The sequence below is a fragment of the Phascolarctos cinereus genome, unplaced genomic scaffold, assembly GCF_003287225.1.
Source record: "Phascolarctos cinereus isolate Bilbo 61053 unplaced genomic scaffold, phaCin_HiC Scaffold_726;HRSCAF=1367, whole genome shotgun sequence".
In the NCBI taxonomy this organism is placed as follows: Eukaryota; Metazoa; Chordata; class Mammalia; order Diprotodontia; family Phascolarctidae; genus Phascolarctos; species Phascolarctos cinereus.
The window spans coordinates 194,911,935-194,928,759 of NW_027556098.1; the positions used below are offsets into that span (position 1 = coordinate 194,911,935).

At 34.4% G+C, this 16,825-nt stretch overlaps 1 protein-coding gene across 1 annotated transcript in view; it reads right to left on the bottom strand.

Moving 5' to 3' along the window:
* Positions 1-3,529: 3,529 nt before the first annotated feature.
* The window catches only part of PMS1 (PMS1 homolog 1, mismatch repair system component), a 109,430-nt gene continuing 96,134 nt past the window's right edge, over positions 3,530-16,825 (bottom strand). Inside the window, 4 exon segments of the mRNA XM_020993536.2 lie at positions 3,530-3,889; positions 5,362-5,522; positions 9,893-10,023; positions 12,192-12,683. Coding sequence (XP_020849195.1) covers positions 3,725-3,889; positions 5,362-5,522; positions 9,893-10,023; positions 12,192-12,683 — 949 coding nt within the window. The 3' untranslated portion in view covers positions 3,530-3,724.

The following is a 16,825-nucleotide window of genomic DNA, read 5'->3' on the forward strand; positions in this document are numbered from 1 at the left end:
GGTCTTTTTGGAGATATAGACCTAGTAGAAATATCTCTTGGTATATGTTGGCATAAAAAATTCATACATGAATATAAAAAATTCATAGACTATAATCTTTGATTAGGCTAAGAAGTATGCATAATTTAACAAATTTGGGGGCATAGTAGCTAATTGCTTTCCAGAATGGTTGGACCAATTCACAGCTCCACCATTAGTGTGCATTAATATACCTACTATCCCGCAGCTTCTTTAGCATGACATTTTCCTTTTTGGTCAATTTTGTCAATCTGGTAAGTATAAGTGAAGCAGAATATAAAAGTTCTTTTAATTCGCATTTCCCTATAATTATCAGCGATTTTGAGCATTTTTTTCATATTGCTATTGATAATGTGTGCTTCTTCCTCTGGAAACTGCCCATTCACAACCATTGACCATGTATCAATTGGGGAAGTTTTTATTTTTATACATTTGAAATAGTTCCTATATGTGTTAAAAATAAGATTTTAACCATAGAAATTTGGTGCAAAGATCACTGCCCTCACCACCCATTTTCCTACTTTTCTAATTTTGGCTGCATTAGGTGTTTGTATAAACACATAAATTTTATATAATTAAAATTGTCTATTTTACTTTTTATTATCCTCTCTATTCTGTTTGCTTGTTAATTCTTCCTCTTCCATAGATCTAAATAATTCCTTCCTTGCTCCTCTAATTTATTCAAGATGTTACCCTTTATGTCTAAGGCATGTATCCATTTGGAGCTATCCTCATATTTACAGTGTGAGATGTTGGTCTATGCCAACTTTCTGCCAGACTGCCCTTCAGTTTTCTTGACAATTTTTGTCAAATAGTAAGTTTGTAACCCAATAGCTGGGATGTTTCTGGGCTTATCAAATTAGGTTACTGTGCTCATTTGCTTCTGCATATCGTACAACTCATCAGTTCAGCTGATCATCTTTCGTGTTTCTTGTCCACAACCAAATCAATATATTTTATTTTAAACAATAGATGTATTCCTAAAAAGTTTATATACACATACATATATACATACCTTCAAATTTTTGCAAACTACATTTTGAATGATCTAGTGGAGTAATAGGAATCCTGTTGCAAATTCTTTTACAAACACTCCCTAGTTTCTTTTGCTAAAGTAGATCTTCACGTATTGAAATAGTTGCAGTACATACCTGCATAGTGTCATCTGAGTTTTCTGATAAGATAACCACATTTGTGTAAAATAGTATGATAACAGGATGGCTTTTCTAAAGCATGATTCTTTATTTCATGAATTCTGTCAATATATTTCCCACTCTCCCACTTCATCTATTACACATTACGCACCTCTCTCCATTTGATCCCAACTTCTTCTCCTGTTGAACTAACTCTGAAGGTTGGAGTTTGTGAATTTTTTTTTTATATCCAAGTCAACTTTTGTAAAGGTACTAAAGCTGAGAACTAGATATACCTTTTCTTTCAATTTGCATTTAGTAATCATTAGACTACTAGTGTACTAACTTTTCCAAAAAACTATTTAGAGCTTTAACTTCTTTAATATATTTTGGTGGATTTTTCTAAATTTGAAACGCTTATATTAAGGTCCCTTTAAATTATTTTGTTATTTATCTTCCTGTAGTTCAAAGTTTTTAGATGCTATGCCATTTGATGCATATGTTTAGTAGCAATATTATTTCATTATACATGACACCTTTAAGTATATTGTAGTTTCTCTGTTTATCTATTTTTGTCTTTAACTATTTCCTTGTCTGAGGTCATAATTACTACCCTTGCTTTTCTTGCATTAATCTAAACCATAATAGCTTCTACACCAGGTCCTCATCTTAACTTTACGAAGCTTTATGTTTGACATGATCCTTATAAATAACACTGTTGTTTTCTTTCTAACCTGTTCTGCCATTCTCTGTTTAACGGGTAAGTTCATTTGGTTCAATTATGATTTTTTTAGGCATGTTTTCTCCCCACATTTCCTCTTAAGTATTGTATGATTCTGACTGGGATCTTTGGTTCTTGATTTCTTTCTTTCTGGCTAAAAGCAGTACTTTTTTCTTTATTTAACTGGAAAACTGGATTTTGACTGTGACATTTCTGGGTGCTGAGTTCAATTTGGTTTCTTTCAGGAGGAATCTTTTTATTTTCACCTTGCCACAGGCTATTCTGGAATTTTTTTTTTTATGATTTCTTGAAATGTAGTAGCCCAGTTCTTTTTTTGTTTGTTTGGTCATGGTTTTCAGGGTATAAGTATAATGATTCCTAAATTCTCGTCTGGTTTTCCAGGTCAGTTGTTTTTGATAGTATATATGTCTATGCCTATAGATGTATAGATCTATATCTATAACATTTGTCCTAATTTTTCATTTCATGATACTATTCTATTTCTTTGTTGACTTTGTTGAACCACCAAGTTGTTTGCTTCATTCTGTTACTCTCCAGGATGTCAATTACTTGGAGAAAGTTGTATACTTTTTGCTTCTTTTTTTTTCCTTTCCAAGTGTTTAATTTCATCTTCATCTGTTTTGACTCTTCCTTTCTTTCTTTCATCAGCTGCTGGAGTTCTTGTGGCCAATTTATTCTTTTAAGAGGTTCTCCAGTTCCTCATTTATGTCCACTGCTTTAGTTCTTGGATTAGAGCTTTGTGCCACAGACAGAAACTACTTTCTCTCTCTCTCTCTCCCTCAGATCTGGTCTTCCATTGTAGTTTTGTCATAGGACAGTGCCGTACATGGGTTAAGTCCTACTTTCACTATAGTCTGAACTGGGAACTGGATCACAAGGCATTGGTATCAAGCCCAACTCTATAGTCTGTTTCTAAGTCTGACCCAGTTAACATCGGCTCTAGGACCCGACTTGTGTTGATATTTCTCTTTTGGTAGGTGGCCACCAACCAGATATTTGCAACTTTGGGTCCAGAGAACACCCCATGAGATGGCATTGGATTTAATTTGGTCTCCTAATGTTCACTCAGATTCCTCCAACTTGCTTTGGACTTGGCCTTTTTCCCTTGTGCCACTACCTAGCAGGGGGCCTCAACCCCTGAATGTGAGCAGGAACAGGACCCTTGCTTCAGGTCTTGTTTCCTTGTGTTATCCATAATGGGATGGAAAAGCTCAGTGGGGTTGTCCTTTGGTTCTGTTGTTTCATATGAAGCTATTCATCATTGTTAAAAAATATGCCTCAAGGGATAAGGTTGGAGTTTGTAAAAGATGTTTTTGGACCCCCAAAATTAGATAGGGATTAGAACTATGTCTAGCAGATGCTGATTGATATGGTATGCAACTGAGCAGTGCTGACCTAGTATATTTATAAAAACTGATTTTTTTCAATATGAAGTTTACTATAACCATATTTAGTACAAATGATAAATATTTTAAGTTACCCTTGATGTTTGGGATTATACCATACAGAATAAATTATACAAAAAGGTTAAGAAATATTTACTGAATTTGTTGAATGAACTGATAAAAATGAATAAAAGATAAGAGTTAACTTAAAAAAAACTTCCATTATATATATTAAAAACCAACCAATCTAGCTGGACTTTTTAATACATGCATGTAATTTATTTCAGTTTACAAAATGGTAACTCTTCATTAAAAAACAATTATTTGTAACACAAGATGATACAAAAATGCTTAAGACGTGATTATAAAGTTTTAAAGCAGAAAAGATTTTTTAACTGAAGGGAAAAAAGAAACAAAATATTGTTTTACCGAATAATTTATAAGCATCATACAGTTTTTGGAAGGTATGTTAAGTGATGAAAAAATGGGCGACCATGAACACATCCCTTAATTTCATTTCCAAGCTGTAGCTTCATCCTATAGATAGTATCTTGTACATCCTCTTTTGATAAATACAAAGGCAGTTGTCGAGAGAGACGCACTGCTTCTCCCTATTAGGAAAAAAGCCACATGGATATCATTAGTATCTTAAAAGAGATACATTCATAATTCTGGCAGATTTGGTGAAAAAAATTTGGATACATATTAAGTTTTTGTCTTTTAATTATATTAATATAGTATTTTAGATAAAAAAACATACTTTCAAAAAATGCTAATTAATATGAGTCTTTTTAGGAAGGAAAACACTATGCAACTGCAAAGTAGTATTTTTATTTCCTTTTCCTACCTACTTTCAGTGCAAGAAATTGGTTTTATCCTAATCTTACAACTCTTAAGATATTTTCCCCCAGCATATTATATAACACAATAAGGCATCAAATTTGCATTTATTAAAAATATGCATCTGCAAAGAGAGACAAATGATGGGAGTTAGCTAGTATACTTCACCATAACACTACTGCCTAGTGAACAGTATTTAGTATAAAACAGACACATCATTTACTGAGTCCCTGCTGAGGGGTATTAGTTACCAAAATTCTCAAAGCATTTTATTATTAGGTGCCTTATCTATAAAACTGTTCCCCATAGGATGCCCATCAGTTTGGAAATGGCACTACTGTGCTATAAGAAATGATGAAAGGAAGGGCAGCTAGGTGGCATAGTGGATAGAGCACTGGCTCTGGAGTCAGGAGGACCTGAGTTCAAATCTGGCCTCAGAGACATGGTACTAGCTGTGTGACCCTAGGCAAGTCTCAACAGCCTAGGTCCCTGACTGCCTCAACAAATAAAAAAAAAAAGAAAAAAAGAAAAAAAAGAAAGAAAGAAAGAATGAAGGGGATGGTTTCAGAAAAACCCGGGAAGACTTATATGAACTGATACAAAGTGAAGCGATCAGAACCAGGAGAACACTGTACACAGTAACAGCAATACTGTGATGATAATCAACTGTGAAAGACTTAGCCACTCTGATGAGTATAAAGATCCATGACAATTAAAAAGGGTTCATGATAAAAAATGCCATCCACCTCCAGAGACAGAACTGATAAACTCTGAGCACAGACTGAAGCATATATTTTTTTTCATCTTGGTTCCATTTTTTTTTGCAATAGCACTGATATGAAAATATGTTTTTTCACAGGTATGATGGGCATCATATTGCTTGATTTCATAATGAATAGGGGAGTAGTAAGATAAAATTTGAAATTAAAAATGAATGTTTAAAAAAATCATAGTTCTAGCCTCCCTCCTCCAAAGGAAAAAAAAATAAAAAGAGAAAAAACTAACAATGATAATAAAACCATAAAACAAAAAAAACAAACAAAAAGACTGTTCCCATAACAGACCCAAGAATAGCATGATAGTAAGGCTTTCATGTAGATAAACTGTATAAGTATTCTAAAATGCTGAGATTCTCCACTAGTATCTTACAGTCAATAAACAAATGGCTTAATATTCTAATTCAGAACAAAGAATCTTTAACTGTCTTACAGCCTGCCAACTTATAAATTCTAGCATTCCATACCTCCAAATAACTTATTACTTTACGAGGTCTACATTCATAAACTTCCTTTGCATTTTTATTTAGCACTGCATTAAGGATTTCTTTTAAGTCCAATATTCCATAGAATGGGAGACAATTAGCCATTCCTTCTATTTCCAGATGGTTTTCAGTAACTGAAGTTCCTGGAACAAAGAAAAAATATATAAATAAAATCTTACATCAATTTTGAATTACATTCCAGAACATGTCCATTAAAAACAAAATCAATGTTAAAACATTTAGTGAACTTTGATTAGAATTCAATTCGGAAAAATATTTCTTTTTTCCCTTACTTACAGACCGTATAATTTCCCACAGGACTCCACATTAAGAGGTGGTGCCCACTGACACTTCACATGTGCCTCAAATAATGTAATTTCATCTAAGTTATTGCTGTTTTGCTGATTCTATTTGCTTAGAACATTTCTTTCTTTGGAGAGAAAATGAAGTCCCATGATATTTATTAAAATAAAAGTGACTTTAAGCATTTTACCAACTGCTATTCAAGTTCCTAACCAAGACTCTGTTCGGGACTCTATCTTTTCTCTCTTCACTCTCCCCTTGCAAATTCATCAGCTGACATAAGTTCAATTATCATCTCTAAAAAGATAATTCCCAGATCCAAATATCTATCTCAAATACTCAAATGAATCTGTGCTCTCACCAATACATATGTTCCCTCCAATTATGCAGATTATAAGTCATCCATGGAAGTCATCCACATATGCATATCCTATGTGATTCTTGCCTATGTCCTTTCATACACCCACCATACAAGAGCCACCCAACATGCTAGAGACTTTCTTCACTTTCTCCTGACAGCACAAGGGTACCAGTAGAGCACTGTTAGCCCTCACTATATGACTAATTCATATTCTTTTTTAGTCATATATTTCCCAGACAACATCCTTTACTCCTGTTCTACTTTAAGGGAAAGTTGCTATTTGTTACATGTTGTGGCTTGAACACACCTATCATGTCCTCTCCATTGTCCTCCAAATGATATTCATTATCAGTATTTCATAACTCAGAACTATGTAAGACCACAAGTAGAATATTGGTATTAATTAGATGGGTCTTTGTTTCTGAAAGAAGTTTGGGGCCATTAAAATAGTTTTACAATTTCCTGTAGGCAGTACATCTCTCCTCCTACTTAATTCTGGGTCCATCTTATCATCTATATGTGGTATCTGTCACAGAGGGAGTGATGGACAAAATGTACAGATTATTCACCAAATTGAATGCTATAAACTGGCTAATACACATTCTTCATCTATTTGTTTCTTCCTGTGCAGACGAACATGCCAAACTATGTTGAATAGTTACAGATCCCTTCAAAAAGATTTTGCAATATTTCAAAACCCTGGAAGCCATTAGCATGATACCATCCACAAACAAAAGCATCCGGAGGACCTCATCATCCATAGAAAATTCTTCTTCAACTTGGACTCTATGTTCGATCTCCTCCATACAGTGATGGACACCACTGGAGACCATAAATCTTTTGTTTTATGCCTTACCTGATATATTTGTAATCAGAGCATTTGAACAAGGTTATTTTTGTTGTTATCATTTAAGGAATTGTGAATGATTTTGATGTTTTGCTATGAGATACCTTGTTGATACCTTTTAAGGTATCATTTTGCTCTACCAAACCAAATGCTTTTTTTAATATTTAAAAGCAATACACATTCTGGGATTTTGTACTATCTTCACTTTTTAGTCAATTGTATAATGACAAAGATATGATCCACTGTTATCTCTTCCTCATCCCCCATGTCCAACTGGTTTCCAAGTTCTGCGCCAAATCCTTTTTGATTCTATGTCCACAACATCTTTCATGTCTGTCCCTTTCTCTCTACTTACCCAACTTGAGTTAAGGATCTCATTACCTCTTGTCTGGATGATGAAACTGTTCTTTCTCTCACTAGAATATCCGCTTTCCAATCTGTTATCTATATAGTTACCAAATTGATATTTCTAACATGAAAATCTGTCTGTTACCCTACCTAAAAATCTCAAATATCCTCATATTGCCTTTGGGATGAAATACAAAATCCTTAGCCTAATATTTAAATCCTTCCATTCTTCCATAACACAGTTTCCACCCATCTTTCTAGTCTTGTTCATATTACTCCCTGTCCTGCACTCTCCCACTCCTATCAATTTGGCCTACTTTTTGCTTTCCACATGTGACATTCCATTTCCTGCCAACCATTTCTTCATATAAGCAGTTCCTCTGATGTCTGTAATGCCCTCCTTCTTTGACCTGTAAGTTATAGAATCCCTAAGCTTCTTTTGAAGCAAGGAACTTCTATATCTTCTACAAGAGGTCATTCCTCACATCTCCAGTTTTTAGTGCTACCTTTCTTCTTGATATTAATTTACATATACCATACATTTAATCATATGTCAAATGTTGTATTCACCCAGTAAAATATAAGTTCCTTGAAGGCCAGAAATATTTAGGTTTGTCTTTGCACCTAGCACCTATCCCAATGACTAGCACATATTAAGTGCTTAAAATTAATTGAATTTAATACAACTGAAAGTTGCAATGGGAACTAAAAGATAAAACACAGTTTCTTCCCATAAGGAGTTTAAACAAATAGAAGTGTTAATACTAGTACTTGAATAACTGCAATTAACATGAGAATGGATATGAAAACAGTCAGAGGAGAGGTACAAAGTGCTATGAGAACACAAGAAAAGATTGCTTCTATCTTGAGAATCTGGGAAATATTCATGAAAGAGGATGACATTTGGGCCATTAATGATAGGTAGAACTGTGACAGAAGAAAAATGAGGATGTACAAGGAATTCTCCAGGAGGAGGTACCAGCAAGAGTGATGGGGAATTTGCAGAGTAGTAGTCAGGCCATATGGAACAGAATGCAGGAATACAAGGTACATGGAGGGGCATATGGGAGATAATTATCTTAGTGTTAATTATGCCTATCATTTGATATATTGTTTAGAGGCAGCACAGTACATGAGAATGAGCACTGGCTCTGGGATCAGAAGACCTAGGTTCAAATTATGCCTCTGATATTTACCTTCTGTGAGATGTTGGGCAAGTCACTTAATTTTTCTGAGCCTCAGTTTCCTAATTTATAAAATTAGGAATTGGAATAGATGCCTTTAAGATCTCTCTTTCAGCTCTACATTTATGACCCTGTGACACTGTAAACTACTTGTAACAACTGGACTCTAGAGAACCTGAGTGACAAATATCATAGAAAATTCAAGAAAATCAGCAGAATTATTAATTATTTGATTATCCCAGTGTTTCAGGACATCGATTATCTCTGTTCTACAACTAAGCACAGGGCTCAAGTTATCTCTCAGACAGAAAACAGGAACTTATTTGGCAACTCAAAAGGAAGAAAGGAAGTTCTGACTTTGAGAATGTAAGAAACAAGGAAGTCTCTTTCTGGATGTTGAAGGAGACTGAAGGTCTACAAATAAGTTTCAGAAAAAGAAGGAATCTACCATGAAGATCACCTGGCTAATGAGACCAAGCTGAGATGTTACCTTAAAACAAAAGGTGAAGAATCTAGTTACAACAAAGGCTAAGACCAGTTTGAATAAATCACTACTCAATGGTTTAAACAAACCATATAGGACAGGAAAAATACAATGGGTCAAGAAAAGGGTAGGACTCCAAAGAACTCTAAACCATAGGACTGAAGGGACAAAACCGAAAACTGTGGGATGGCCTTGAGTCAATATAGAAGATCCTGAAGCTCAAGGGCAAAAGCTTATTAAAGTATTTTCCTCATCCAGCAGGGAAAGACCTTAAACAGAAGCAAAGAATGGCTGCAAAGCAATATAGTATGGTCCAGAATTAGAGGAGTTGAGCAGAAGGATTTAGCCTGGAGATAAGATTAGGAAAAAGGTCTTAGAAGGGACTAAATATCTTACCATCCCAGAAAGAAGTGCCAACCTAAATCCATTTAAGAATAGAAACTTCTTCATTCTCCCCAAGTAGGACTATGGTAAGGGGAAAGAACTACGGGCTAGAAGCTCAATAAATCGTGTAAGCCAATTTCATCTGTGATTACGCATCTGTAATGGCCAAACTGAGAGATCTTAATTGCTTAAAAAAAGAAAAGAAAATGTACACTTTTCTTTCTCCATCCTGTTTCTTCAGGCAGTATTTCCCCCAATCATTAAGTGAAACAAATAGGGTAGTCTGGATGTTAAAAGGATGTTAAAGATTATTACAAAACTATCTGATTTGTTAACATGAATACAAGGCAAATTGTTTCAAATCCATTTACACTAAGTAGGAACCAATGTTTTCTTACCTGTAGAGTGTATGATCGCTTTTATAAAAAAAGACAAAGTTCTTACATAGCTACTATTACATATGTTGAGAAGAAAGTTGATACATTAAAACTGTAGAAAATAATTTAGGGAATAATTCAAATTATAAAATTAAAAAGGGAGCTTATAAAAGAAAGCATTTGAATTTACTTTTTCAAACTTAAATATCAAATATGCCATCACACCTGGTATCAATTTTATCCTGAATCCATTTGCTGTAAGACGTGGATCAGACAAGTAGGTTGAACCACTGAAGTCTTGATCATCTGTTGTCATTTTATTTAAGACCTCTAAATAATGGGATCCATTGAAAAGACTGAAAAAGAAATCATGGCCTTTTAATTTATCAAATTATATGTGGCAAAACTAAAAAGAAAAAAAATGAAAACATTTCTCCCACAACTCTCTTAGAAGATTATTCAGGGTCCATTTTTAAAGTATTCTCATGGATGAATCTCAGTATAAAAAAAAATCTAATTCAACAATATATTTATTAAGTAATTGTACTATGCAGAAGGTACTGTTTAGTGATGGGAAAACTCAATATCTCAAAGTTATATAAAGAGGCTATATGGTATAGTGAAAAGAGTAATAGTTTTGAGGCTGAGTTCTGATATTAGCTGGTGCTATTTCAAGCACTTCACTTCTCTAAGACTCAGCTTCCTCATCTGAAAAATGGGGCTAATACTTGCACCATCTATCTCATAGGATCATTGTGAAAAAAAACAGTATGTAAGTTGTAGAATACTCTAATATTTACTGGTCACATTTATATAGTGCTTTATTTAAGGTTTACAAAGTACAACCAGCCTCACAACAGCCTTAGTTAGTATTAGTATCTTGATTTTACAGATGATGAAACAGGGTCAGAGAATTTAGATGATCTGGCCAGTGTCACAGAGACAGAAATGATTTGGTCAAGCCATGAACTTCTGTCTTCTGATGCTAGTCCAGTGTTCCTTCTACTCTGCTACGTTGCCCCTCAGGTATATACAGGTACTAGATATGTGATTTTTGCTACCTTGGGGCCTTGGACATAACAAACACTCAAAAAATATATGCCAAATTGAATTTTTCAGCCAGTAACATTTATCAAGGACTCACAATATTGAAAGCTTGCCTTAGGTACTATAAAGAACTAAAAAGAAATAAAAGACAGTCTATATATACTAAGCTGAAATAAAATTTGTTAAGACTGGACAAAATGCTTTTCATATATAATATATAAATCTTTTATAAACCTATGACATTCTTTTTAAATGGATATAGTAATATATTAATTATCTAGCCACTTAAGACATCATCTTGCTTAACTTCCAATCTCTGGGCAGGGCTTTTAAAATCATTAAAGTGAGACAGTATCCTTCTTATTCTTAAGAACTTCTAGGGAAGTAGATTCCACAACTTTTCTTAGCAACTTGCTCCAATATCTAATAACTGTAATAGTCAGGGAAGGCTTCATGCATGGTTTAGAGTGGAGGTCAGCAGCCCGTGGCACTTGTGCCAAGGATGGTCACGAGCTGAATTTGAGTGGTGTGGCCTGGGTTAGCCCTCTGCAAAACTGTAAAGTAGCCAAAGTTCATCTTTGGCACTTACCCAATCAATGCCAATCTTGGCTAGACTGCATCACACAACAGCTTCTTGTGTTGGGGGTGTTGCTGATTTCTGCGTGTCTACCATCCTATTATTCTCGGAAAGGGGTGCTCTCCTACTAATCCCTGAATATCCCCCTCAACAGAGGGAATAAATGAAGACCGTACCAATATATGGGCTAGAGAAAAGACATCATAGCCTGAAAGAAATAACTTGGCTGCAATCAGGAGATATGTGCTGACCTCACTTTACGTTGGTCACACTGACTGTTTGACCTTTAGAATATCACTTAACTTCTCTATGCTTTTATTTTAGCCAATCCAAAAATGGGAATATCTGCTGCTAAACAATTTTTCAAGCAGTATTTTGAAAAATATATAAATATACAAATAATATACAGTCATTCTAGCTTTCTAAAAGAAACACGCAATATATAATAGAGACCTGTACTACTGCTAGAAGACACAGATCATAATTCTTTTGTGTAACAGTGGGTTTTTTTTTTCATAAAAATTCAGTGGAATATGTCAAGGTATCAGCCATCAGTAATTCATGATTAGAGAAAGCAATTCTGATTGCTCCCTTAAGATTCACAAATTACTTCCTAGTGGTGAATTTGGGGTAGCAGGACATTGTAGCTTACAATAAATATTACCCTAGTAGAGACACTTAATGAATTGGGATAAATGGACTTGATGCATGAGTGTACTTTATAAAATGTTCTACAAATCATTCCATCTCTGTAGAATTTTTAAGGTAATTACTATATATAAATATAATGTTTTTTAAGCTTAGAATTGAAGATGTTCTTTATATACAGCTTCAGTTTTAAAAATTCATAATTAGCATTAAAGAAAAAAAATCCAGCATATTTATATTTTTACAACATACCTCTCTGTTAATATCACTGGCTTCTCCAATGGCTCTGCAGGAAGTTTATGATTCTCAACAAGTCTTTTAAATAGTAAAGCTTCTTCCACTCTGTATGGGTTTAACAACATAATCTCTGTTTTGGAAGCAATTATCCATGCATCAGGAAAACTTAAATGGTGGATCAGACAAAGTTCTTCTTTATGTAGCAAGTCACCCTTCATATACTTTCCATACTTAAGTTTTAAGGTTTTCATTGAAAAAGGAACCTGGACAATTTTTGTATTTTGTGTCTTGTTTTTCCTTTTCTCACTTTGAGACTGAAAAAGCTCATCAAGTTTTGGCTGATCAGAAAATGAAGTTTTCGGCTTGTGTTTCTGTGCCAGATTCTGTGCTGCTGTTAGTTTCAATCTTTTTCCATTGTCTTTTGGCATTCTTTGTAACCCCTGTTCACTAGCCTTCTTGATTTGATTATTGTAGCGCTCTAGATCTTTAATAGCTTTTTCTTCATATCTAAAAAAAGGAGGGAAAAAACACAGCCAATAAGAATATAATCAGATATAGTCTCGATTGATAGAACATAGAAAAATATAAAGAAATGACAAATAAAATGTAGCTGGAGGTAATTAATATTAATGAATTTATTTTTATGTGCAGAAACTACAATGTTCTCTACTAGCATTCAAGTTCTCTATTAGTGTTTTCAATTCCACAGAGTTAATTAAGTAAATCAGTGATCAGTATACCTACAATTGCTCCCTATTTTGAAATTTCCTTAACAACAATAAAAGTAATAAACATGTTTTTCTAATGGTAATACTATATTTTCACTTTTTCTCTTGGAACATTAAAACTAAATATTAAGGATTAATATGATAAATTTAAACTCTTTTCAGTAAAAGCAAAATTTAGGATGAAATTTTTTTGTGAGGGTAGGAGAATTGGGGACAGAGGTTGGGAGAAGGGAATTAGGCAAGGTTTGCACCTGTGATTTCATCAATATTGGGAACTCCTAGTACAAATGATGAAACCTACTCTATCAATGTACATTGGCACCTGCTCTGCAACTTAAAAGTCTTAGACATCTGCCTGGGGCACTGAGAGGTTAAGTGACTTGCATAAACTCACACAGCTAGCATGTGTAAGAGGCAGGAATAGAATTAAAATCTCTATGACTTCAAAGACAGACCTCTATCTACCTCTCAGGGTGAGGATAGCAGTTTTTACATACATCGAATGTATTTACAAGAATTTCACTAGTTTCTACAGCTGTGTTTGCTTCTTTTGAGGTTGCAAGTAACAAAATTATTGACTCAAAGGCAAGAACTTCTAATTCTATTTATTTTGAAAGGTCCATAACAGTCCCTATTTTGAAATTATACCTTTATTATGATGCTTTTAAAATTTATTTCATGAACAGTAGTTTCTAGAGTAACAAGGCCTGGGTTTGAATTCCAACACTAAAATTCACCAGCTGACTGTTTTTAGACAAATCACTTCAACTCTATAAATTCTCATTTTCCTCATTGGCAAAACATAATAATAAAATAATTACTTATCTTGCAGGGTTGTTGGGAAACCGTAACTTTTTAATATGAATGTGAACTATCATCACCAGTATGGGTATTTCTTCCATTGACACAAAAAGTAACCTCTCTATCTCTATACCTTCTCATTCTTGTGTAATGTTAGTCCTTACTTCAACAATTCAAGAAACATTTATTAAAGGACCTATCATGTGCAAGGTGTTGCACTAGGTTCTTGGGCCACACAAAGATAACACAGATCCTGCTTTCATCAAACTTACCTTTTGATAAGGATAGAAAGACATGCAAATAAATAACTGATATAAAGGAAAAGTGATTTAAGATTGGGCAAGACACTATGACAAATTTAAGGATATCACTTTTTCCTAGTCATGGAAAAGGATGGAACCTGTATTAGCTTTGCAGGAAGGAAGAGCTTCAACAGATAGATGGGGGAGTGAGAAGGGTAAACTTATTGTAGGAAAGAATGATAGTGTGAATAAAGGTATAAAGATATGAGAGGGCAAGACAAAAATAGGTAAGAGAATAGTCAAGTGTGGTTGGAATGTGGAATGTATAGCAGTACTATAAGATAAGGCTGACTGCAGTCAGACTGAAATGTATGAAATTCCAGTATATGGAATTTATATTCTAGATTCTTTCAGGGTTAGTGGAAGTATCATCTGTAGAAGCCTTTTTTTCTCTACTCTTAGCCTTCCAAGCAATTCCTAGACCTTAAAATTACTTTGTATTTATTTTGTATTTTATATTTATCTGTGTATATGTTGTGTTTGAATCAAGGAGTGATATGTTCAAAGTATGTATTACTTTGATTGGAGAGGGAATAGAGACAGGAGGCAGGAAGACCAATAAGGAGGCTATTACAATAATCTGTTTTCTCATAAATTCTCTACAGAAGATCTACTCAACAAAATGGAAATCTTCCTTCTGCTCTTTTGATATCTTGGATATGTCAAGATATCACTCAGGCTGTCCATTTACTGGACCTTATTTTTATAATATGAGCAGCCCACCATATTTTTTACATTTCTCAAACATATTTTTTTTTAGGTAAACCAAAGATGTAGTAAATGTCAGAGCATTCATAAATGTATATAGTTTTTTTTTAATCTTAGTAATTCTGAGAAAGGAAAAAGTGTGGTCTCAGATAATATTTTTCTTGTGTAATTTCTTCAAGTAGAGAAGTACATGAAATGTGTTAGGAAATGAAATTGCTGTGAAAACTATAGTTAAATACACATCTCTGAAAGGTACCTAGAGAGGATAACAGAGTTCTTAGGGTCAAAGAGCATTTTTTCACTATAAATAAGATGAAGGCACCTTTATCATTCCACATCTGCAAATTTTTAAATTCCCTTCTTTTACTTAAACACAATCGGGGCAGCAATATAAAATCCACTTAATTTTCAATATAGAACATTTTAGTGACAATAGAAGTAAGTATTTTTAGTTGCTGGAACATTAAAATCCAGGATTTTTCCTGTACAGTGGAAAATTAGTTCAACAAAAAGGTCACCATTTGTAATTAATTATAATGTTCAAACTTTCACATATGGTATCAATCTTAGGTTTACTCAAGTAGTCAATTTAATTAGTTCCTTGGGATGAACAGTACGCCATGTCCAAGAAAATATTAAGTAAATGTTAAGATAAAAAACAGCTGCTACCTATGTAGTTAATGTAGTTAAGGGACTTATTAACCTGAATGGAAAAACTTAATCCTTAACACTACTGTGGTTTTGATCTGACCAATAAGCAATCTACTCAAAGGATGTTTTTAGAATAAAGAAAACATTTAATTATATGGCTTTGACTTACTAAGTTTTTAATAGACTTGAGTGTCTAAAATACCAAATTAACAGCAGAAATGAGTTAATGATATGGCTCCTCCAACTGAATCTCCAAATTACCATTCATTTGACTGAAATTCCCAGTGGCAGAGGGAATCTATGGCATATTGCCCAGATTTAGATTCCAATCTGCTGAAGAAGGGTAAATAGGCAAGAAATCTCAATCCTGTTACCCTTTAATCAGTAAGCAGCTCAGAAGCCCTGATCCTATCCTATTCCTGTAAAAGGTACTATTCCAAGTCAAGTCAACAAATATTTATTAAGCACCTACTATGTGCCTGGCACTGTGCTAAGTGATGAGGATGGAAAGAAAGGCAAAAAATAGGACCTGCTCTCAAAGAGGTCACAATCTAATGGGGGAGACAACACGTAAACCTCTACGTACAAACAAGCAATATACAGGATAGAGGAGAAAAACAACAGAAGGAAGGCACTAGCATTAAGGAGGATCAGGCAAGGCTTCTTGTATAAGGTGGGTTTTTAGCTGGAACTTGAAGGAAGCCAGAGATGCCAAGAGGTGGAGATGGGGAGGGAGAGAATTCCAGGCATGTGGGACAGCCTATGAAAATGCATGAAGTAGAAAGAAGGAATGTCTTGTTTGAAGAACAGCAAGAACACCAATATCACTGGAATGAAGAACACTTGGAGGGGAGTAAGGTTTAAGACCAAAAGGTGAGAATCCAGATTATGAAGGGCACCAAATGCCAAACAGAGGATTTTACATCTGATCACAGAGGTAAGAATAAGCCACTGGAATCTGTCAAATGGGGGTGGGGGGAAGATGTGTATAACATGATAAGACTTGTGCTTTAGAAATTTGACAGCTAAGCAGGAAGACAGACTGGAATGGTGAGAGATTTGTGACAGAGAAACAAAAAAAGAAGAGATTACTGCAATAGTCCAGACGTGGGGTAATGAGAGCCTACACTAGAATGGTGACTGTGTGAGAGAAGAGAAGGGGACATTTATGAGAAATGTTATAAAGGTAGAAGCAACCATAATTGGCAAATGATTTTACTGAGTAGTAGGAAAGAGTGTATCCCCAGTAGGAATAGAAAGTTAGGAAAATGGGAGGGTTTGGGGTGGGGTTGAAGGGAATGAGTTCAGTTTTGGACATACTGAAATTAAAATGTCAATGGAAAACCCAGTTAGAGATGTCCCAATAGGCAGTTTGGGATGTGAGATTGGAGGTCTCACAGTTTAGAGCTGGACAATAAGAGAGGAGAATCTATATAGAGATACTAATTGAATCCATGGG